The 24,378-nt window shown below is 44.9% G+C and overlaps 1 protein-coding gene across 5 annotated transcripts in view; it reads left to right on the forward strand.

The window, feature by feature from the left end:
* The window catches only part of SNX31 (sorting nexin 31), a 95,877-nt gene that overhangs the window by 37,078 nt on the left and 34,421 nt on the right, over positions 1 to 24,378 (forward strand). For 4 of the 5 annotated variants that reach the window (XM_088442674.1, XM_088442675.1, XM_088442678.1 and 1 more), the window contains 6 exons: positions 2,220 to 2,334; positions 13,324 to 13,388; positions 15,491 to 15,601; positions 21,149 to 21,239; positions 21,443 to 21,530; positions 22,933 to 23,002. In XM_088442674.1, the coding sequence (XP_088298800.1) occupies positions 2,220 to 2,334; positions 13,324 to 13,388; positions 15,491 to 15,601; positions 21,149 to 21,239; positions 21,443 to 21,530; positions 22,933 to 23,002 (540 nt within the window). Of the gene's footprint in view, positions 1 to 460; positions 555 to 2,219; positions 2,335 to 13,323; positions 13,389 to 15,490; positions 15,602 to 21,148; positions 21,240 to 21,442; positions 21,531 to 22,932; positions 23,003 to 24,378 lie in introns of those variants that run through there. The other variant, XM_088442677.1, reaches the window with a different exon arrangement.

The raw sequence follows: 24,378 nt of genomic DNA on the forward strand, positions 1-24,378 counted from the left end.
CTTGCAGTATTGGCTGCTTCTTCACTGCACCATCTAGTTACCACTGACAGCTCAGACTCCACTCCAGGCTGTCACCTCAGTTGACCTTCCACACACTCTGCCTCCCTCTCACCACATGGATTTCTTTTACCGTGAGGTACCTCAGAACTACCTCCATGGGAACCTCAGCCTGTAATTATAAAGCAGTGCTCTGGACGCATATGGGGAGATTCATACATACTCTCCCGTGAGGTGTGAGAGACTCCTGGTTGTTTAGGTAGTCCCCCGCACCCCCAGAAATGTGCTTGGATCTCCCGCTTCCGCCCATTTCCTTGTAAAGTGGGCAGGGTGGGAAGATGATCCTGGTAATCGCGGGTTTGCATGGATGGGTGCGGGGCTAACATAACACAAATCGCATCATTTTAGCCCCACCCCTTTCCTGAGGATCTGCGATTCGCTGCATATTCATGCACCGGGGGTGGGGCCTAAAGACGTGAGAGCCCCCCACCCCCCACCAAAATGGGCAGCCGCATTTCCTCTACAAGCATCTCCCGGAGAGGAGCAACAAAAAGCAGGCAAGTATGGTTATTAAAGCTTGGAGAGAGATAAAGTACCCAATCAGCTCCTAACTTTAATTTATCAAACATAGGGCCTGATTTAGAGCCGCTCGCGCTGTGCGTTCGCAAGCAGCCCGATGTTCTGCGTACGCACATGCGCACACTTCGTTCTGTGCGTGCGCGAACTACACACTGCGATCACATCCCTCTCGCTCGCCCAGCAAAGGCAGCCCAGGGTAATGAGTGACAGGAGAGGCCGTTTGTGGGTGGCAACAGGGGTAGGACACTAAAAACGGGGGGTTGGAGATTTTTTTTACACAGATTTCCTGGCAATGCTTGCGGTAGGGTAGCGCAACCTCAAGCACTGCGTTCACATCCGATGGTGCTCGATGTACCAATGTTTTAATACACTTCCTGGAGATGACATGTGCTGGTGGGCAGCTCTGCCTGTGCGATTGGGCGTACGCATACACAAAGTGGCCGCTCACTAAGACATGGTGGGCGTGCTTATGCCTTGGCGATCGATCGCTTCCCGTGGCGTCACTTTGACAAATTTGCATACGCATCCAGCGAGCGTCCGCAGGACCACAACCTGTAAAATGACAGTTAAAAGCTGATCGGTTGGTACTTTATCTCTCTCCAAGCTCTGATAAATCTGCCCCTTTGCTGCAGAAGTCACAAAGCTTGAAAGCCACAAGGTGGCTACAGGTGTAAAACAGCTACACTTGCCAAGCTGGAGGGACCTTGTGTACTGTATATGAACAATTCTGCAAGCTAAGCAAAAGGAGCTTTTATTAGGGTGCATTCTGCGCTTGCGTTTCAGTTGCAAATTTGCCTGAGCTTTTAACTTTCGTTAATGTCTGTCCTGTGTTTCTTCACATCTAACGAATGTGTCCCTTATACTTTCCCTTATCTGCTCATTTTTTGACACTTTACAGGGGCCTATCCATTAACAGATCTTTTTCAAAAGATGAAAGACACAAGATTAACACTTGAAAATTCCTGGGGCTGCGGTGATAGATATCCGTCCTGTACATGACAGATTTTTGCAAACGACGAACGATATCGCATGACATCATTCTGGGAGTGGATTTTTTTTCATGTTTCTATTCATTTTCATTTAAAAATATCGTTCGTCGTTTACCGTGACAGATATTTCTAATATCTGTCAGCAATAAACGATAATTGACCAACATGTTGGAGAGACAAAAGACAAAATTTGTCGGCCGCGGGAGTGCGCAACTGTCATCGTTCAGAGCCTATCCATTAGCAGATAAATTGAACGACTGAACGATAAATCGTTCATCATTCAAATTTATCTGCTAATGGATAGGCCCCTTAACACATACATTGTCCCAACGCATATACACACACAGTAATGTTACCGCTGATCCAATATACAGGACACATACTGTAGATATACTTGTGACAGTCTCCAAGGAGCAGCAGGCAGAAGAGCAGTGTGATGGGGTAAGATGTGAGAAGGAAAGTGCATAAAGCTCACATTGCTCCCCCAAACAAGAAAAAAAGACCACAGCTTTTACCTGGTGCTGCTTTGTTACCAGTATACGTGTAACTCATAGCACTGAGAAGTTGCAGTATGTCATAACAGTTTATTTTGACCACTGTATATATTTATGTATAGAGTGCTGAGCTCAGTTTGTGCTTTAATTCTCATTATAGATGCACAGAGTATTTGGAAACAGACTGCCGGAATTCCCACCAAAATACTTCCTGGCAATGACCAAGTCCATGGTTGAAGAAAGAAGATTAACACTGGAGAAGTATTTGCAAAAAAGTAATGTATTATTGGTTTGTGTTGATATATATATGTCTTAGGGCGTAATTGCCTACTCTCCCGAAATGGCCGGTAGCCATAGAAAATTGGGTGGTTACTCCTGGTCACTTGGTAGACTAGACAAGTCTCCCGGAACCGGCCCGCACCTCACTGTAGACGCCAACTTACTGAGCAAACGTGGTCAGTCTGGGGAGGCCGATGGCGCGATTCACAATGATGTTCTCGTAGCCTCTACACCTGCTTTACAGTGCCTGTAATATCAGCTCTGTACAGCAGGGGGCGGGGCCATGATGACACAATTGAGTCGCCATGCCCCCACACTGCCCACCGTTACCATGCCACGCCCACCCTGCTGCCCAGAAAATTGGTAAGTATAGTCTTCGGGGCATATATATATTATGGCCAGCCCGTGAATGCAAAGAATCCTTATCGCTGCAGTAAGGATTATTTTTCCATTCAGTTGTATCATTTTAAATTGCTGGGACATGGGTTTCAATAAAGGCCCATCCCAGGGGTGACCAGTAATGCTGGGTACACACTTAGCGATGTGTACCCAGACGATATGTTGGCCCGACAGGCCAACATATCGTAATATCGTACCACGGGTACACAGTGAGCAATGTAATAAATGATGGAATGATCCCTTGTTCCGCCCTTTACTACGTGCAGCAGTGCCGCATACGATATCGTTCACTTGGCAATGCAGCACCATGCGACTGCGGGAACGCGCAGATAGTCCATACACACTGGATGATCTGGCCGATATGACGTTCCGATTCGGACGGAAAAGACATATCGGCCAACATCGTACTAGTTTGTACCCACCTATGAAGTAAATTGACTTGGCATATGCGATCACTTCCACCTACAGACACCTGGCGGGTCACTGCGCATGTGCGGCTTTCCAGCTGTGCATGCGCAGTGAGAAAAAGGCTGCGATGCACAGAGAGATCTCCATTGCAGTTAATGGGCCGGCGCCATCTGAAGATGGCGTTGGCCCACAAATGCAAAATCCTTATAGCGTACCTTTGCAGGTCTTGTTAAATAATGCTGATGGGAGAGCTGGCGGACTAGTTTAGAAATTAGAGATGAGCGGCTCAGATTCTGAGGAATCCGAGCCGCTCCGGACAGGTGGAATCCGAGTCCACCCGCCTGACTCGGATTCCACCTCGAGGCCGAACGTCACCCGGCCGGCGTCGGATTCTCGCGAGACTCGGGTGACATTCGCCCTCTATAAAAGGCGCGGCGTCCCGGACTCTGCGCCATATCACAGAGAGAGTCAGACAGAGCAGAGGACGCACTTAGTTAGTGTTAGACAGTGTAGTAGTTCTCCCGCTCGCTGGTCTCCCATTGCTCCGTGACTGGGGCACCCGGGCTATATAAAAGCTCCGTGACTGGGCATAACTCTGTGACTTTACTGGGCATAACCCCACAGTGTGTATACAAGCTACTTGGCGTAAGCCCACTTTACTGGGCATAAGCCCACTGTGTGTGCTCCCACTGCTCCGTGACTGGGCTATATAAAAGCTCCGTGGCTGGGCATATAACTCTGTGACTTTTCATGGCATAAGCCCACAGTGTGTATACAAGCTCCGTGACTGGGCATTAGCCCACAGTGTGTATACAAGCTCCGTGACTGGGCATAAGCCAACAGTGTATATAGCCCACAGTGTGTATACAAGCTCCGTGACTGGGCATTAGCCCACTGTGTTTATACAAACTCCGTGACTGGGCATTAGCTCACTTTGTGTATACAAGCTCCGTGACTTTACTGGGCATTAGCCCACAGTGTGTATACAAGCTCCATGACCTTACTGGGCATAAGCCCACTGTGTGTATACAAGCTTCGTGACTGGGCATTAGCCCACTGTGTGTATACAAGCTCCGTGAAAGAGCATAAGCCCACTGTGTGTATACAAGCTCCATGACTGGGCATTAACCTACTGTGTGTATACAAGCTCCGTGACTTTACTGGGCATTAGCCCACTGTGTGTATACAAGCTCCGTGACTGGGCATTAGCCCACAGTGTGTATACAAGCTCCATGACCTTACTGGGCATAAGCCCACTGTGTGTATACAAGCTTCGTGACTGGGCATTAGCCCACTGTGTGTATACAAGCTCCGTGAAAGAGCATAAGCCCACTGTGTGTATACAAGCTCCATGACTGGGCATTAACCTACTGTGTGTATACAAGCTCCGTGACTTTACTGGGCATTAGCCCACTGTGTGTATACAAGCTCCGTGACTGGGCATTAGCCCACAGTGTGTATACAAGCTCCATGACTTTACTGGGCATAAGCCCACTGTGTGTATACAAGCTTCGTGACTGGGCATTAGCCCACTGTGTGTATACAAGCTCCATGACTGGGCATTAGCCCACTGTGTGTATACAAGCTCAGTGAACGGGCATAAACCCACTGTGTGTATACAAGCTCCGTGACTCCAGTTCACAGTGATAAATTAATATGGATCACGGGAATGAACCGAGAGGAGAGCAGAAGCAGCAAGCAACTGCTAGCACTGCAGCTGCTGGAAGTCCATCACTATCATCTAAAGCTGATGCTCAAGGGCGTAGAGGCTTTAAAAAATTAGGGAATCTGAAATCAAAAAATCTAGATTTCAGAGGGGTAAATACAAAAAAATAACCTCTAAAGACTACTACTAGTGCAGAAAAATAGAAAATTGGCAACATACCATTCACCACACGTAATGGCAAGGAAAGGCTCAGGCCTTGGCCTTTATTTCTGAGTGGTGGTTCTGCAACTGTCAGTGAGACATCTTGTGCCTCTCATGACAATAAAAGACCTTTTCAATCTGACTATAGAAGAAGTCTAAAAAAAAATTAAAACCAATATGGCAGTAGATCAAACTGACTTTTCAGAAACACAAATGTCAGAAATCCCTGAGGAGAGTCTAAGTGGGTCCATGAGTGGTATTGCTATGTTTAAGCCTGACCTTTCAGAGAAGCCGCCCTCCACAGTTTCTGTTCCATCTGTAGTTGTGGGGATCAGCAGTATTGCCGAGGACATAGAAATTGAGGATGCCAACGTGGAATTGCAAGAGGATGAGGGCAATATATGTGCAGCTGACGCTCGCACTAATGAGGATGTTGAGGATATTGTTTGTATAAGTCAGGCACCAGTGGAAGCAGCTCTTGGCCAATATAAGAAGGCCATTGCCATGCCTGGGCATAGAACCAACAAGTCCACATATTTTGTGTGGAATTATTTTTACCCAAACCCTGACGTTTGTCAAGTCATTTGTAGCCGTTGTGGGACCACGGTTAGTAGAGGTAGGGACGTTAAGCATCTAGGAACCTCCACGCTATTACATCATCTGCAGCGAGCTCATGACAGGTCTTTGATAACAGAAACTACTGCAAAAAAAAATAAACAAGAAGCAGTCCAGCATTAGCTAGATGCCGTCTCTCTACTAAATCCCAGCACCTGCAATTTCTGCCAACAACACCTTCATCCTCAATATCCTCAGGAATGATCAGTGGTAGTCCAGCATCCAATTTGTTAATACTAATTCACAGTGACTCCTCTACTTTCCAGGATACCTCAGAAGAAACTGAATCTTTGAGAGCTAGGCCTGCTGCTGCTGGGGTGGATCTTCATCCCAAAAGTGGACCAAGAAGACTACTAGTAGTAGTTAACCAAAAAACAATTGACTGTTAAAGAATCTCTCTATTTAAAACCTCTATGCAAACCTGCCTATAACCTCTATGGAATCCTGCCTATAACCTCTAAACCTTAGATGATGCTAATTAGCGTTATGAATAGTCGCACACAGCAATAAACACTTTCAGACTTTGGTTGTGGTTCCGAAGCACAAAAAGTTATTATTCAGCATAAAAGAAAAAGGTACTTAAACGCACATGATCTAGACAATACGTGCAAAGGTTACATTCAATATAGGTACAGTCGATATACATATGCCAGCGCACCGGTCCCAGTTACAGTCATCAATCCAGAAGCCTGCGGTCATCCAAGAAGAAGAATGGCTCCTAACTGGGACCAGTACACAAGCTATATACCCGAACTGATCATGATAACAGCAATGTAGACAGACAGACAAACATAATTCCATTGGTTCTTGCTCTTGGTCTTTGTAGTACACTATAGTTCATAGGGCAGTTCACTAGGGGTATGTCCCACTTCTCCAGATTGTATTGTCTTTCTTTAATTGATTTAAATTAACCACAGGCTCAGCATACAGAGTTTTATATTTCAACCAATAATTCACTATGGTCCATAACTCCCGAACGCATGATCCGATTCCTTGCCGATATAACCGGGTATCTGGAAACAGACAGGGTATCAGTACAGTACCAAACATGAAATGTCTACGATGTTCTATACCATTAATATCAAATACATACATTTCACAACATTGCTGATATAAATAAAACCCTGGATATTAACCTAACATACTGCGGAACCTTTTAATGTTATTGTGTGTATATTTGCACGCATTGTGAATACACATGCGATTGTCTATGTGCATGCATGTATTTTTCATGAATATATATATATATATATATATATTTCTCTATGCTTTACTTGGTTTTCATATTACTTGTCTGGACTACAAAAATGACAGGCAATGGGGGTTTACACAGGTGATCAAAAGATGCCTGATGAGATCATAAAGGCAAGACTAATCTGTTTAAGCATCAGACTCAAAGACAATGGCTTACCCAGAATACAATTCATTTCTCCTTAACCACATCACATTAGATACAAGGCCTACAATGGCTAACGATAGCTTAAATGCCTAACAATTGTTTCCAAATTCACTCTGTCTGAGTATATTAGTGTCTGTATTATACTTCAGTTTTCATAGGCATACTGTTCTGTATGCAGAGCAAACACTCACCATATCTTTGTGTATTCTTTAATTATTCATCACAGACAAATCAAAACCTGTCTTGTCATCACTGAATATTTAATGTAAGAATTTTTTTTAGTTGTAGCTAAAATGGCGTTTTGCGACCAGTAGCAAAATGGCATCTTGCAGATCTTGATTTTAAACAGATTCTGTCTCAGCTAGTTATCCGGCTTCGACAAGGGGAAGCAAGTTTGACAGCTCTCACCCTGTCGCACAGCAGATCACTGACGCCATGACAGCTATGCTAATATTAGATCTGCGTCCAATATCCGCAATTAATGCAGTGGGATTTACACAGTTAATTGAGGTTCTTATGCCGCCGGTACCAAATTCCATCTCTGTTTCATTTCACCCGAAAAGCCATTCCTCTGCTGTACCAGGATGTTAAACAGAACCTAATTATTGGCCTGCAAAATGCTATTGTACCCACTGTCCACTTAACCACAGATATGTGGACAAGCGGTAGTGGACAAACCAAAGATTACATGACTGTGACGGCCCACTGGGTGGGTGAATCGCCTTCAGCAGCAGCAGTATCTAACAAACAACACCAGCTCATTCAGAGGCAGGCAACTCTGTGCATCACCGGATTCAATAAGAGGCATACCGCTGACAACCTCTTAGAAAAGAGATGTCATAGAAACATGGCTTACCCCACTTGGACTCTCCTCAGGATTTGTGATTTCTGACAACACTACAAATATTGTGAAAGCATTACAGCTGGGTGAATTTCAACACATCCCCTGTTTTGCTCACACAATCAACTTAGTGGTGCAGGGTTTTTTTAAAAACGTCAGGGGCGTGCAGGAGATGCTGTCTTTGGCCCGAAAAATTTTGGGACATTTTCGGCATTCAGTAACAGCGTGCAGGAGATTGCAGCACCTGCAAGAGCAGTTTAATTTGCCCTGCCATCAACTGAAGCAAGAAGTGGTAACGAGGTGGAACTCCACCCTTTATATGCTTCAGCAGATGGAGGAGCAGCAAAAAGCCATCCATAGCTATATGACAAGCCATGACATTGGGAGAGGAGGGGGAATGTACCTTAGCCCAGCACAGTGGAGAGTACTTTCTGTCTTGTGCAAGGTGTTCAAACCATTTGAAGTTGCCACATGTGAAGTGAGTGCTGACACTGCTAGCTTGAGTAAGGTGATTCCCCTGATTAGGCTTTTGGAAAAGCAGCTGGAGAAATTGAAGGATGAGATTAAACAAAGTGATTATGCAAAGTATGCTGGGCCTGATAGATAAAGTCCTTTGTTCGCTTCGCCAGGATCCACAGGAGGCCAAGATCTTGAAATCTGATCATTATATTTTAGCAACCATGCTTGATCCTAGGTTCAAGTCGTATGCTGTGTCTTTCTTTACAACTGACCCAGATCTTAAGAGATCCAAAGCGCTCCTGGTGAGCAAGTTGGCAGTTGAAGTGACACATGGAACTACAATGACGTCACCTCCTTCAGTTTCTCCAGCAGCAGCCAGAAAAAAATTCACCTTTTCCAAAAGACCCAGTGGTGATGCAGATAAGTCAAGTCAACATTTTGACATCTGGTCGGGTCTAAAAGAATTGCCCAACACCAGTGACCACTCTACCGTAACTCCATCTAATACGATTAGCATCCAAAGAATGGCGGAGGATTATTTTCAGGACACCGTACAAGTAGACATGTCACAGATTCCCTTCAAATATTGGAAGAAAAAAAAGGCAATTTGGAGACCCTTGTATAAACTGGCTTTGCATTGCTTAAGCTGCCCACCCTCCAGTGTGTACTCGGAGAGAGTTTTCAGAACAGCCGGGAACCTTGTGAGCAAATGACGTAGGAGGCTACTTCCACAAAATGTAGAAAAAAATTATGTTCATTAAAATGAACTGGAAATTTCACAAGGAAAACCTTTCCCGCCAATCACATCACAGTACAGATACTTCTGTAATGGTAGATTCCAGCGGGGATGAATTAATATTGTGTGAGGAATCGGATGATGTACACACTGATGAGGGTGAGGATGGCAATGATGGTGACATCTTGCCACTGTAGACCTGTTACCTTTAGCCGATTGATAGATTTTTTTGTGGGGGCCCAAACAAACCAAGCACTTCAGCCACAAAGTGGCAGTCCCTGTCGCTGAAATGCTTGGTTTGTTAAAGTGTGCATGTCCCTTTTAATATCCAACATGAGGGTGGGTGGGAGGGCCCAAGGACAATTCCATCTTGCACTACCTTTCATTCCTGCCACTGCTGTGTGGCAATGTTTCATAGATGTGCTTTAAACTGTGGTGTCAGTGCCACTGCTCTGACGCTTGGTAACCAGTCAGCTCACTGCAACCTTTGGCCAATAATGGTGAAAACTATAATTTTAGCTGTGAGGTGGTCTAAATTGACTGTAAATGACTGGATATTAATATTATTGAGGTTAATAACACTCCAGGAAAAAAAGAAAAACAAATTTTGATTATAGCTTTTTTTGACAATTTTTGTAAAAAAATCCAAAGCCAGCCACCGCAGTTTGGCAAATCTAAATCCAAAGCCAGACGACGAATTAGAACCAAATCCAGCAAAAATGGTCCAGCGCGCATCCCTATTAGAAATGTGTATTATAATACAATATATAAAATTTATTTTGGATCACGTTTTGATAGAACAGTTACATTCTTAATCTGCCAGATTGGTCAGTTTTCCTGCATCGTTGTTCTAGGTGAGTTTACAGATGTGTCAAAAATGAATGAATCATTTATTTCACATGTGGCGATGATATCTGCAGTATTATGAGACAATCTGCTTAATATCACCTTATGGGCTACGTTCAGAGTTTAGCAGGTTTATTTTCTGCTACTGCACGAATACCTAAAAACTTCTACAGCACATGCATTTCCCTGTGTGTACGTACAGAGTCGCAGCAGCAATTGATCCGCACAGTATTGGAAATATGCTGAGCGTTCTTGGGTGATAGGCAGGAGGCTATTCAGATGCGCAGCGATGGTCCGTCTTATGGGTGTGTTCTTGGAGTATAGCGGATCTTGTTGTTGATCTGTTTGCATATGTTGATGCTTAATTGCTGACATTGGAGGCCATACTCAGATAGAAAATCTGCAACTACCATGTGGCTGGTGCAAGTTTCGATGGTACAACTGATTGTGACGTCTAAAGATGTACCAAGCGGTATTATGCTAGATAGTCAGTGGGTGGCTCAGTCAGTGGGTGGCTCAGTCCTCGCACAGTCAGATGCACGGCTGTACACAAGGGGAAGGGATGATACTAGCATTAGCATAAAGTCGCAGGCGTGACTATGGCAAAAGAAACGAATGCAGTCGCAGCAGCATGCAACTCAGATCAGCCCCTGTGTTTTGTCTTGAAAGCAATGTGTAAGTCCCAAAAATATCCGTTATCCCTGGTAATATGACTGGATCTGACCTGTTGCTACATTTGGCCAGAAGATGGCAACAGATGTCCTCTATTGGCTTTTTGTGTGCAACTTCAAACCAAAGTTATGTGTACAGTGGCATAACTAGGGTCTTTGGAAGGGATCGGTATAAAATCCGGTGGTTCAAATCCCGACGCTGCAAGCCCGGGACCAGTGAACATCCCGACTGCGCTAAAGGTAAGTACTAACTAACCTAACCCCCCATAACCCTAACCCTCCTTTAGGGGTGCCTAACCCTAACCTCCCTTCCTAGACTCTAACCCCCCTCTAAGTGCCTAAACTTAACCCCCCCTTCTCCTCTGCCTAAACCTAACCGTCCCCCCGGGGGTGCCTAACCCTAACCTCCCTCCGGGGGTGCCTAACCCCAAGTCCCCCCCGGGAGCCCCTAACCTAACCCCAACATGACACACCACCGTTTATCGTCACTCTGGGAACATTCCTTTCCATTGCCCCTTATGCAGTGCCTCCATTAGTGCCCCTTATACAGTGCCCCTTATACAGTGCTCTCAGTAGTGTCACTTATGCAGTGCCCCTTATACAGTGCTCTCAGTAGTGTCACTTATGTAGTGCCCCTTATACAGTGCTCTCAGTAGTGTCACTTATGCAGTGCCCCTTATACAGTGCTCTCAGTAGTGTCACTTATGCAGTGCCCCTTATACAGTGCTCTCAGTAGTGTCACTTATGCAGTGCCCCTTATACAGTGCTCTCAGTAGTGTCACTTATGCAGTGCCCCTTATGCAGTGCCTCCATTAGTGCCCCTTATACAGTGCCCCTTATACAGTGCTCTCAGTAGTGTCACTTATGCAGTGCCCCTTATACAGTGCTCTCAGTAGTGTCACTTATGCAGTGCCCCTTATGCAGTGCCTCCATTAGTGCCCCTTATACAGTGCTTTCAGTAGTGTCACTTATGCAGTGCCCCTTATACAGTGCTCTCAGTAGTGTCACTTATGCAGTGCCCCTTATACAGTGCTCTCAGTAGTGTCACTTATACAGTGCCCCTTATACAGTGCTCTCAGTAGTGTCACTTATGCAGTGCCCCTTATACAGTGCTCTCAGTAGTGTCACTTATGCAGTGCCCCTTATACAGTGCTCTCAGTAGTGTCACTTATGCAGTGCCCCTTATACAGTGCTCTCAGTAGTGTCACTTATGCAGTGCCCCTTATACAGTGCTCTCAGTAGTGTCACTTATGCAGTGCCCCTTATACAGTGCTCTCAGTAGTGTCACTTATGCAGTGCCCCTTATACAGTGCTCTCAGTAGTGCCCCTTATGCACTGCCTGCAAAATGTCTACATTTTAATTGTATAGATTTCCATTGTCGACATGTTAGTTGTCAACATTTCAACGATATTGATATCATAACTGTTGACATTGTAATATAATTGTAATTGCTGACCGTGTTCCGAAATTAGAAATCTCTTGGACATCTGCAGTTCTTCACATTACTTTGTTATTGATTTGTACATGTTCTCCTTCAACCTTTAATAACTATTTTTATTTTTCATAATAACTTTCGAGTTGCCCTATGAATGACAAAAAGCTGTTATGCATATTTTTGATAGTTTATTTTTTACATAGCAAGCAAACTATTTATACGTTCCAATGCTCCCCTCCATCCCACTAAGGCTCCTCTGTGTGGAGATTGTATGTGCTCATCATGTTTGTGCAGGTTTCCTCTGGGGGTATGCAGTCGGGAAGCCGGCGGACCTAATCCCGACAGCCGGCTTCCCGACTGCTTAATCCCGGCGAGGGTTAAATGACAGGCGTCTAAATGTAGACGCCTGTCATTTTACCGATGCCGGGAGACCGGAGACTGGTGTCCAGCATCCCGACTGAAGGGACACCGAGCGCGGATAGCCGTGGGGGGGGGAGGGTTAGGTTTAGGGTTCCCGGGGGGGATTTAGGGTTAGGCAACCCCCCCCCGGGAGGTTAGGTTTAGGCTAGGGGAAGGGGGGGTTAGGGTTAGGCACCCCTAAGGAAGGGTTAAGGTTAGGGGGTAGAATTTGGTTAGACAATGCTTACCTTGGACGGCGGGATTTCCTCCTCTGCCGGGATGCCGCTGTCGGGATTACAACCGCCGGGCATGGGTCCGGCGGTAAATCATACCGATTCCCCTCTGGGTGTTTTGACTGATTCCCACACTCTGAAAACAAACATGTCAATTGGATTCTTGGCTTTATTCACAGATGTACGGTAGTGCTGCTGCAAATTTATATGCGGGTGCTGTGCGAAACTATGGAAATGTCATAGCTGCCGGAATTTGCATTGAGACGCTAACTGCCGGCTTCACCAATCTAAGCGACTACGTACAAAGACACAGCTCGGTCGCAGATCAGTAGCTTATTATCAGACTTCTGAGCAGTGGCGTAACTAGGGCAGGGCGAGCGGGGTACGGCCGTTGGACCGGCGGCGCGGGGGGGCGCCGCCGGCCACGGTACCGGCCCACCCGCCCTAGTTAGCCAGTCCTAGTTAGCCAGTGTAGCGCCGACCGCAATGAGTGCGGTCAGCGCTACACATTTACACAGGACCGGCGCTAGGCTTCCAGCTCCTTTGTGAAATATGTGCGCTTTATGTAAATAACTGTTCATTATGAAATTCCATACTGGAATCTAAAAACAACTATATTCACTGTATCATCATTTTTATATTTTTAACATATTTGACTTTTTTTTTTTTTCTCTAGTTGTTTCAGATCCAGTGATCTCAGGCAGCGAGATATTCATCGCGTTTTTCAAGAAATTACAGTTGGTAGGTGGTGCCAGTGTACGTTAAACTTGTTGTTATTTTCTAAAAACAAAATGCTATGATAGGTGTTTGCTCACCGGAAATAATTCATTTTACTTACACAAATCCGTCCTAAAGGCCTGATTTAGAGATATAAGCTAACCCAATGGTTGGCGTACTACTTTGATGTTAAGGGTCTGCAATCTCACTCACCGTCATGAGTGCTGCGATGTATGAGGAGCAGAGCAGGGGCGTGGCTGGCCACTGTTCCCAGAAACGGGTGGTTGTCGCCCTGGTGGGACTAGGCCAGGAAATCTGTCTGTGGAAGCAGATTTCCTGGCCTCGCAAGTGACCAGGTAAGGTTCATCTTATGCAGCCTGGCCAAAGGATCAACTAAAGCGACAATTGGTTGCTATAGTGATCCGAGGCAGTGTCTACGGACGTTGCACTAGAAACGCAAATGCAGGAGGTGTCTATTTGCCTTTTGTTGGACGCTATGGCACCGCTGCTTTCCTGTGGCTGTGCTATACCGTCCATCTCTGCATCAGGCCCCAAGTGTGTTGAATGCAACATATACAGAACATCAACATGGGGAACATTGATGCTAGTAAGAGTGCAGGGTTTGTGCATGAGGCTGTAAAATTAGTAAGCAATAATTTGCTTTAATCAGATTACCATGTTCTCTAGATGACTCCAAGCTAATTTCTGAATAGTTATTATGAGATAAATAAGTTTTACATTATAATAATCGCCAACTCTACTGCTCTGTTTAAGTTGTTTCTTTTACATCTGTCAACAGATTGTTACAATCAAATAGAAAGTTAGTCTGTGTGTAATACTGGCCCTACACTAGCGTGATTTCAGGCCGATTGCACTACATTAGACGCCTAGTACAATGGATTGTGTGCAAATCTTGCAGTATTTAGGTAGGAATGTGTGCTCCCGACACTATTATATCGTATCTTATGATCAGACGTACAGCCCATATTGCCTGTCGTAATCGTATGCAGATCGTGCCTTGTATTTGCGCACGCGATGCATCCGAGTGGCGTCATTTGAGTGACATTTTCCTATTTAAATCTATTATGATTGCATGTTTTTATGAGACACACGATCGATCGTATCACAACCCGTCGTATAGGGGCGCATGATCGTACGTGAGATCGTGTGTCAAAAAGCACCAAATCGAGCGGCCGGGACTGCCAGGGAGCTGCCGGGGAGTTGATGGGAAATCGTATGATGAATCGCATCTTATGCTGGTCGTACTAGTGTAAGGCCAGCATAAATGTTTGTGTTATTGCAAACATAACTTAACTGCGCAAAGGACAAAGGGCCTGATTCAGAGCCACTCGTAAGTGGCAGCTCGTTCGCTCCGAGCGATGTTTGCCCAACTGCGCATGCGTACGGATCGTTATACGCATGCGCGAACCAGTCAGTGGGGCCGAAATTCATGTGCTCGCAAAATAGCGAATGCCTGCTAATTTGAGTGACAGAATGAGGCATATGTGGGTGGTAACAGGGGAAGGTGCTTGAAAACGGGGAGTGGAGATCCAATCGCAGGCGTGCTTAAAGGTCAAAACGGGCGTTTTATGGGTGTGCATATTTAAAACAGCAGCGTCATTGACCACGTCACTGGGTTATTTTATAGCCAGAACTGCTCGCAAAATTGTGGTAGCAAAAACCAACCACAAGAACATCGAGCAGCTCATACCCTGGTCGATGTACTCGATTAATCTAATAAATAGCGGACATGACGTAGGATGCGAGCGGACAGGGGGCGTAGTTTCCCAAAAAACGACCGCAAGTTTTGTTCACTCGTTCAGACCTAGAGGCGTGAACAGACCGCAAACAGCAAACGGTTCATTTGAATAGCCACCCCTATTTTCTGGACGAGCGAGCGCAAATAGCGACCGGCTCTGAATCAGGCCCAAAGTGTCTGCTTGTTTGTTCGTTTGTTTTCTATGCTTATTTAATAATAAACTATCATATATAATATATCCACTTGTTATATTTGTATTATGGTACTGCTGACTTATCTTATGTCTTTATAAATATTTAATCAAATAGAAATGTGTATTAAGTTGGTCACATGAAGACTGACTTGGGAATCTTTAATGTGTTTTTAGGAAACCATTAAGGTGCCCACAAGAAAATTGATCTTCAAAATTTACTTGCCAGATGGCAGACAGGTGAAAGTAGATGCTCAGACGTCTGACACCGCGGAGAGGGTGCTGGAGGTAAGCTGGGCGCTATCTTTTACTTGGCCGACCGGCCCTATTTGTGTTGCTCCATAATTAAAACATAGATTAAAATTAAACAAAAATCAGAACAAGAAAAACTCCTTTTAATTCATTATACAGTTCAACTATTTTGCCCTTCAGTGAATGTTAAAGCTGCTCTGGTAAAGCTGGGTGCACATTTCAGCGATGTGCTGACCCGGCGATGCGGTATCGATATATTGCTTCGCCTTACCTGCACGATCCGCCGTACAACGACACAATATATCATTGCATGCAGCATATGAGATGGGAAGATGCGAGCACCCAATGGTGGATTTAGATCACCTAAGCATAAATACGCCCGCTGCTGCCTTCTTACCTGCGTGCGACGACTCATACCTGCATAAATACCTGTAATATCGACGTACATCAGCGGCCATCTTGCCCTTGCGGCAAGTCTGACCAGCCGCAGACTCGGGAGCTCTCCTCTCATGCTGCGTATGCACTCGCAGTGGCTAATTTATGCACGCCCATGTAACAGCGTTTAAACGGACATGCACGCTTGCCCTGCCACATCCCCCGTCACCACCCCCAAATGCTGACAACCTGTCATTCATCTCTGAATCAAACTCCGTGTGTACTCAGTTTAACTCATTGTATTCTGCCATATAATTTGATGTAAGGCTGTCCAAGATTACAAGAAGTTGAGTACCAGAATGGTAAAAACACATTGTGTGTATTAGGTCTAATACTGGTTACATGATATCTTATTCAGCAGTTGGGGTATGTTATACAAAGCCCACCCCCCATGTCTGATAATAATCCAATGGAAATTGGTATAATCATCAGACACATAGGCAAACTCCAGGGATGGTTTTCAATTGCCTGGAAAACCCTCCTCCCCCTGGCCAGTGGCTGAAATCATAACGAGAATAGCAGTAGTATATGATATGATTTTACTAAAGCTATGGCCACAAAATGCTAAATAAGGCATACTTGCCGACATTCCTGGGCGGCTTTCCGGGAGCAGCAGGAGGGGACCTGCTGCTCTCCTCTTCGGGGGCGGGGCCAGACGATAGACGGCATTTGTGCCATTTAGCCCTGCCCCTTCCCTACGGACCCGAAAATTCTAGGTAAAATCTCCCTATCCTGCCTACTTCACTAGGAAGTGGACGGGATGCGGGAGATATGCCTACTCTTCCAGGGGTGTGCGGGGGGTTACCCAAAAAATCTGGAGCCTCCCGCAATTCCCGGGAGAGTAGGCATGTATGGAATAAGGGACAGAACATAGCTTATGCACATGCCCAGTGGCTCCTCCTGCCAAGTCTGCTGTGTGTGTGGATGTGAACACTCATTCAACATATCAGACCAGAGAAACCAGAGAGCAGCTGCCAGCAAGAAGCAATAGGCATCTTAATATGAGGTGAGAGAATGTGTGCTTAGAAAGCTCAGTTCTCTCTTTTACTAGTTATATTATGTATGTACATTTATTATGGGATGTTTAACATTTCCTGGCCATTTATTTTATTTATATGAGAATGAGATGCATATGTTTGATACAGGGAGCTCATTTTTGGAACTCTCTCCCCTACAGCATATACTATAGACCATCTATAATATTATTATTAATACTGTATTACATACAGTATTCATTGCAAAGAAGACCAATGTGTACATAAATATCCAGGGCCAGTGCTAGGTTCTTCTGCCGCTCCTCAAGACTCTTAGACTTGGTCCAATGGTTCTCAGAAACAGAGGACTTAGGCCCTCATTCAGAGCCGTACGCTCTGAATGAGGGCCGCCCTCCTAAAAAATGGAGCGTCCTCCTGGACACTCGTATAGCTGTGGGTCTTGACCATCGCGACCATCGAAACTGCGAGCCGGAGCCTGCGGTTGAGGTTTTCAACCGCAAGCTCCGGAGTGATTTTGGCTCTATCAGAGCCAAAATCACTCCCACTGACATCACTAGTGATGTCAGTGGGCCGGCTTCTGACGGGAGGCGTTCCCGTGGGAACGTCCCCGTCAGGGAGGCACGCCCCCGGCACGCCCACCAAAGGGGGCGTGCTGTCAATCAACATCGACAGCACGCCCCCTTTGATCAGACACAACGAGCGAAGGACTTTCCTTCGCTCGTCGCGTCTGGCGCATGCACACGACGGAGCTCCCTCCATCGTGCGCATGCTCAGTGCAGAACATCGACCCACTTGAGAGCGGACAGCCGCTCGCGAGTGGGTCTGAATCAGGGCCTTAGATTGTGATATAGCACTCACAAACACAAAAATAATTCAGCTCAGACTGGCTGGCCCTACTGCCTCATATAATGGGTTACTGTGATCACTGGCCTTGCATATGTCTGATGTATTACATACACTGCACTATATATGGCTGACCCTACTGCCTCATATAATGGGTTACTGTGATCACTGGTCCTGTATATGTCTGATATATTACATACACTGCACTATGTATGGCTGGTCTTACTGCCGCATATAACAGGTTACTGTGATCACTGGCCCTGTATATGTCTGATGTATTACATACACTGCACTATGTATGGCTGGTCCTACTGCTTCATATAACGGGTTACTGTGATCACTGGCCCTGTATATGTCTGATGTATTACATACACTGCACTATGTATGGCTGGTCTTACTGCCGTATATAACATGTTACTGTGATCACTGGCCCTGTATATGTCTGATGTATTACATACACTGCACTATGTATGGCTGGTCTTACTGCCGTATATAACATGTTACTGTGATCACTGGTCCTGTATATATCTGATGTATTACATACACTGCACTATGTATGGCTGGTCCTACTGCCGCATATACCAGCTTACTGTGATCACTGGCCCTGTATATGTATGATGTATTACATACACTACACTATGTATGGCTGGTCCTACTGCCGCATATAACAGGTTACTGTGATCACTGGCCCTGTATATGTCTGATGTATTACATACACTGCACTATGTATGGCTGGTCCTACTGCTTCATATAACGGGTTACTGTGATCACTGGCCCTGTATATGTCTGATGTATTACATACACAGCACTATGTATGGCTGGTCTTACCGTTGTATATAACATGTTACTGTGATCACTGGCCCTGTATATGTCTGATGTATTACATACACTGCACTATGTATGGCTGGTCTTACTGCCGTATATAACATGTTACTGTGATCACTGGTCCTGTATATGTCTGATGTATTACATACACTGCACTATGTATGGCTGGTCCTACTGCCACATATACCAGCTTACTGTGATCACTGGCCCTGTATATGTCTGATGTATTACATACACTGCACTATATATGGCTGACCCTACTGCCTCATATAATGGGTTACTGTGATCACTGGTCCTGTATATGTCTGATATATTACATACACTGCACTATGTATGGCTGGTCTTACTGCCGCATAGAACAGGTTACTGTGATCGCTGGCCCTGTATATGTCTGATGTATTACATACACTGCACTAAGTATGGCTGGTCCTACTGCTTCATATAACGGGTTACTGTGATCACTGGCCCTGTATATGTCTGATGTATTACATACACTGCACTATGTATGGCTGGTCTTACCGTTGTATATAACATGTTACTGTGATCACTGGCCCTGTATATGTCTGATGTATTACATACACTGCACTATGTATGGCTGGTCTTACTGCCGTATATAACATGTTACTGTGATCACTGGTCCTGTATATGTCTGATGTATTACATACACTGCACTATGTATGGCTGGTCTTACCGTTGTATATAACATGTTACTGTGATCACTGGCCCTGTATATGTCTGATGTATTACATACACTGCACTATGTATGGCTGGTCTTACTGCCGCATATAACAGGTTACTGTGATCACTGGCCCTGTATATGTCTGATGTAGTACATACACTGCACTATGTATGGCTGGTCCTACTGCCACATATAACAGGTTACTGTGATCGCTGGCCCTGTATATGTCTGATGTATTACATACACTGCACTAAGTATGGCTGGTCCTACTGCTTCATATAACGGGTTACTGTGATCACTGGCCCTGTATATGTCTGATGTAGTACATACACTGCACTATGTATGGCTGGTCTTACCGTTGTATATAATATGTTACTGTGATCACTGGCCCTGTATATGTCTGATGTATTACATACACTGCACTAAGTATGGCTGGTCTTACCGTTGTATATAACATGTTACTGTGATCTGATCACTGGTCCTGTATATGTCTGATGTATTACATACACTGCACTATGTATGGCTGGTCCTACTGCTTCATGTAACGGGTTACTGTGATCACTGGCCCTGTATATGTCTGATGTATTACATACACTGCACTATGTATGGCTGGTCTTACCGTTGTATATAACATGTTACTGTGATCACTGGCCCTGTATATGTCTGATGAATTACATACACTACACTATGTATGGCTGGTCCTACTGCCGCATATAACAGGTTACTGTGATCACTGGCCCTGTATATATCTGATGTATTACATACACTATACTATGTATGGCTGGTCCTACTGCCGCATATAACGTGTTACTGTGATCACTGGTCCTGTATATGTCTGATGTAGTACATACACTGCACTATGTATGGCTGGTCCTACTGCCGCATATAACAGGTTACTGTGATCACTGGCCCTGTATATGTCTGATGTATTACATACACTGCACTATGTATGGCTGGTCCTACTGCCGCATATAACATGTTACTGTGATCACTGGCCCTGTATATGTCTGATGTATTACATACACTGCACTATGTATGGCTGGTCCTACTGCCGCATATAACAGGTTAGTGTGATCACTGGTCCTGTATATGTCTGATGTATTACATACACTGCACTATGTATGGCTGGTCCTACTGCCACATATAACAGGTTACTGTGATCACTGGCCCTGTATATGTCTGATGTATTACATACACTGCACTATGTATGGCTGGTCTTACTGCCGCATATAACAGGTTACTGTGATCACTGGTCCTGTATATGGCTGATGTATTACATACACTGCACTATGTATGGCTGGTCTTACTGCCGCATATAACAGGTTACTGTGATCACTGGCCCTGTATATGATGTATGATGTATTACATACACTGCACTATGTATGGCTGGTCTTACTGCCACATATAATAGGTTACTGTGAACACTGGCCCTGTATATGTCTGATGTATTACATACACTGCTCTATATATGGCTGGACTTATTGCAATAGAACATATTTATCATAAATCCTAGACCACCATAGATGCATCACAAATCCCTTTACCCCAGACAAAATCGTGGGGCCTAAAGTGGATATAACGCTGAGATCAGGGTGTAGCTTAATGTGACCTGATTCTAGTGACCTCATAGAATCCCTTTATACTGACTAATCATGAAGACAAAAATAAACCGTACAATACAAATTTTAGGTCCTCAATCGCTTGTCAAAACTGCATAGAAAACCAATGACCTAGCACTTGTATATCTTGAACAGAAAAGTCTGTACGTCTGTAAAATATATTTTTTTTCTTGTTTTTTTTTTTTAGGCTGCATTGTATAAATTGCATGTGTCCAGGGAGCTAATGGAATATTTCTGTCTCTTTATAACACACAAAGCGAGCGACAGTGACTTCACAGGTATCTGTCTCTGACCTGTTACCAACCTTGCGGATGGAAAGTGTTGCTAGTTAAAGATGCAGCCAGTTATCTGCGGTGTGTAGCAGATGAATACACTGGTGCTGGTACAGAGTGAGACGTCGGCCGGTTTGAGTCCTAATTAAGCTGTTTGTTTCTTATTATAAATACAGGTGTTATATGTTAGTCATGCCTTTTCTCTGCAGTGGTGAAGCAGATTGCACACTTCGAAATCCCATTTATAACTATTTGGAACATAAAAGATGACCTGTTTCAGATGGACATACGGAAGTGGTGAGTATGACAGGACATTTATTTTTATACATTCTTAAGTCCAATCCACCAATTTAAGACATACAGTAAAACTTCATGGAAATCACTATGATACCTGATTGCTTTAATATAATAGTTTTTCATTATTATTTTTTTTTTTACAAGTCTTAATGTGAGGTACACACTTGGCCAACGGATCGGCTGGTCAACCAACCATCTGATTTGGTAAGCATACTCACTTACCAATCGGCTGACCAGTATGTCTGGCCGCAGGAACCATTTGTGACGTCATTGTCGCGGGTTCCTTCCGCCAGGATATAGATGGGTCGCCCGTACGTACAGGTAGATTTGCACGATATAGATTTCAGATATGACATATGATGTGTGCATGGCCGGCACAATGTATCCATGAATGACGTGGTTCACAGATATATCGTGTGTACACACCAGCCGATGGTCGGGGCGATATATCATTCACTGGCTGTACAAATTATATATCGTTCAGTGTGTACCCAGCATAAGGGGCTGATTCAGTCGCATGTACTGCTGACATTCGCGCAAATGTTCAATGGTTTTCAACTGCACTTGCGTCCCAGTGCAGTTGCACTTGAGAGGCGCGGTGTCCAAAGTTGATTGGAAAAGTGCTGGGTGCTCCTGGGGGAGTAACTGGGAGGTGACTATTCAGGCACACAGAGATGGTCCTTCTTATGGGTGTGTTATGGGAGTGCCGCGGGTGTGTCGCTGAACTGGCATTTGAATTTAGACCCTTTATCGCTCAAAATGGAGGCCATACGTTGACAGAGAATCTGCTCCTAGCATGGGGCTGGTGCAAGTTTCGGTGGTGCGACCGTTGGTTGTATCTAAAGACGCACCAAGGGGTATTACAAATGCCTAAAGATGCACAAAGTGGGCGTCTCAGTCCTTGCACAGTCAGACGCACGGCCGTACAACAGGGGACGGGCTGATACTAGCACTAGCATAAGGTCACAGGCTTAACTACAACAAAAGAGACACAAAAGTGTATATATCAGCTCGTGACTCAGCCACCAAGTGTTCTCCATTTGTAGTCCATTAAACTTAGGAAGGACCCATAAATGAAACATATATAAGGAGCTAATTTGCGCAGAGTAATCATCTTGCTAAATTGCAGTAATAATGACAGTCGCTGCACTATAGGGAAGACTGAGCAGGAGACAGAAGAACGGATAGCTACACAGTTATGGGCACCGACTCCATAACAATGAAACCTGGACCAAGTCACTTTTCACAGGAAAATCATTCTGTAAAATGGACTGGTTGAGATACTTGTGTTAGAACAAGTGTTTTACAGCGCTACGTAAAAGTATATATTCCCATATTAGAGTCATCAATCTGTAGAATGTTCATATAATAATGTAATTAGAGCTCTCTTTGTGTCCTCTAGGTATATGAATCCCTATACTGATGTTATGTTAATGGGGTGCATAGGTGCTGTTGATCTCCTATATGCACAGGTAAGACTTCTTCACAAATTACCCCAGAGGAGTCTATTCATGTAGAAGTTCTATTACTGCGTGTTTTTATTTTTATTTTTTTAATTTTTCTATTCATGCAGATGCGCTTTAAGAGAGGAGGGGGCCGTGTGCAAACTCAGATCAGGCCCCCTCCTCTCCGGCGGTGCAGTAGACTGTCATTGTGCCAGAGTCAACTGCGCAGGTCCCAGGGAACATGGTGCCAGCTCCGCGTTTCCGGGAAATCTCTGCTGCACATGCGCGAATCACCGGGAAAATGGCCAAGGTGGCCATTTTCCTGGCGATTTCTGCAGCTATGCAGCCAGCGCCAGGCAGACGGAGAGGTAAGTATATTTAATTGGGTGCAGGGTCTGTGGTGTGTGGGGCCCCCCTGGACTGCACACCTTGCACCCATTATCTGGCTCCTTATCGCGGCTTCTGTGTGTTTGCCTGATATCTGCCTGAAGTGCTGTGTGAACGAGCACAAGCCACAGCAGGGGCAGCTGGGAAATAAGGGGTGGAGCTAGGTCCCGGAGAGTGACAGAAACACAGGGAAGTAATCAATTTCCCTGTCTGTTACGTCCCGGTGTTCAGATTATGCTATCCTGAGATGGCGGATCTGAACACGGGAGACGCGGAAAGCTGAGCTTCCATCCTTTAATGGCTAGCACTCGCCATACTGCAGTGTGGCGATGCGATTCAGCCACTTAGCGGGGGTGCTACTGGAGAAGTAATTAACTACTTCACGGTAACCCGCTCTGTGAATAGCAGTAAGCAGAGAAAAGCCCTGTTCACTGCAAAACTGGGCTATTCTCTGCTCTATGAACAGACTGGTTTATAGTTTTAGAGCCAATAACTGATGCCAGCAAACTAGTCCTGACGTAATGTGTAGTGTATCCCGGTGGTCACTGTTATTATAAGGCCAAGAAATTAAAGCTTTACAACCACAGAGTATAATAGGGTGATATAATCAGGATCCCGATGGTCACAATCCCAACAGATTCCAAAAGTGAAGGCAAACATTCCACTAGACGACAGGCAAAAGACTGCACGATTATGACATTGTAATCGTGCAGTCGTTTGTCAGTCTGTGATGTGCCAGCAATGAACGAGCAGTTGTTCAGTGCAGGCACATCAATCCTCTGCAAACATGTTGAACCTGACGATATCGTCAGGTTGTATAACACATTTGTACAATGATAGATGTCAAATATGTTATGAAGGGGCGTGCATCGCTGGTCGTTTAAGACATTATTCTTAATGATTTTTAAACTATTTTCGAACGATTATTGAATGATTGAACGATATCGTTATCGTTAAATCGCTCAATATAATCGTCTAGTGGATGCGTGCCTTGAGTATTAGGGTTAGGCACTAGG

The sequence above is a fragment of the Taudactylus pleione genome, unplaced genomic scaffold (assembly GCF_031769625.1).
Source record: "Taudactylus pleione unplaced genomic scaffold, aTauple2 ptg000314l, whole genome shotgun sequence".
Lineage (NCBI taxonomy): Eukaryota > Metazoa > Chordata > Amphibia > Anura > Myobatrachidae > Taudactylus > Taudactylus pleione.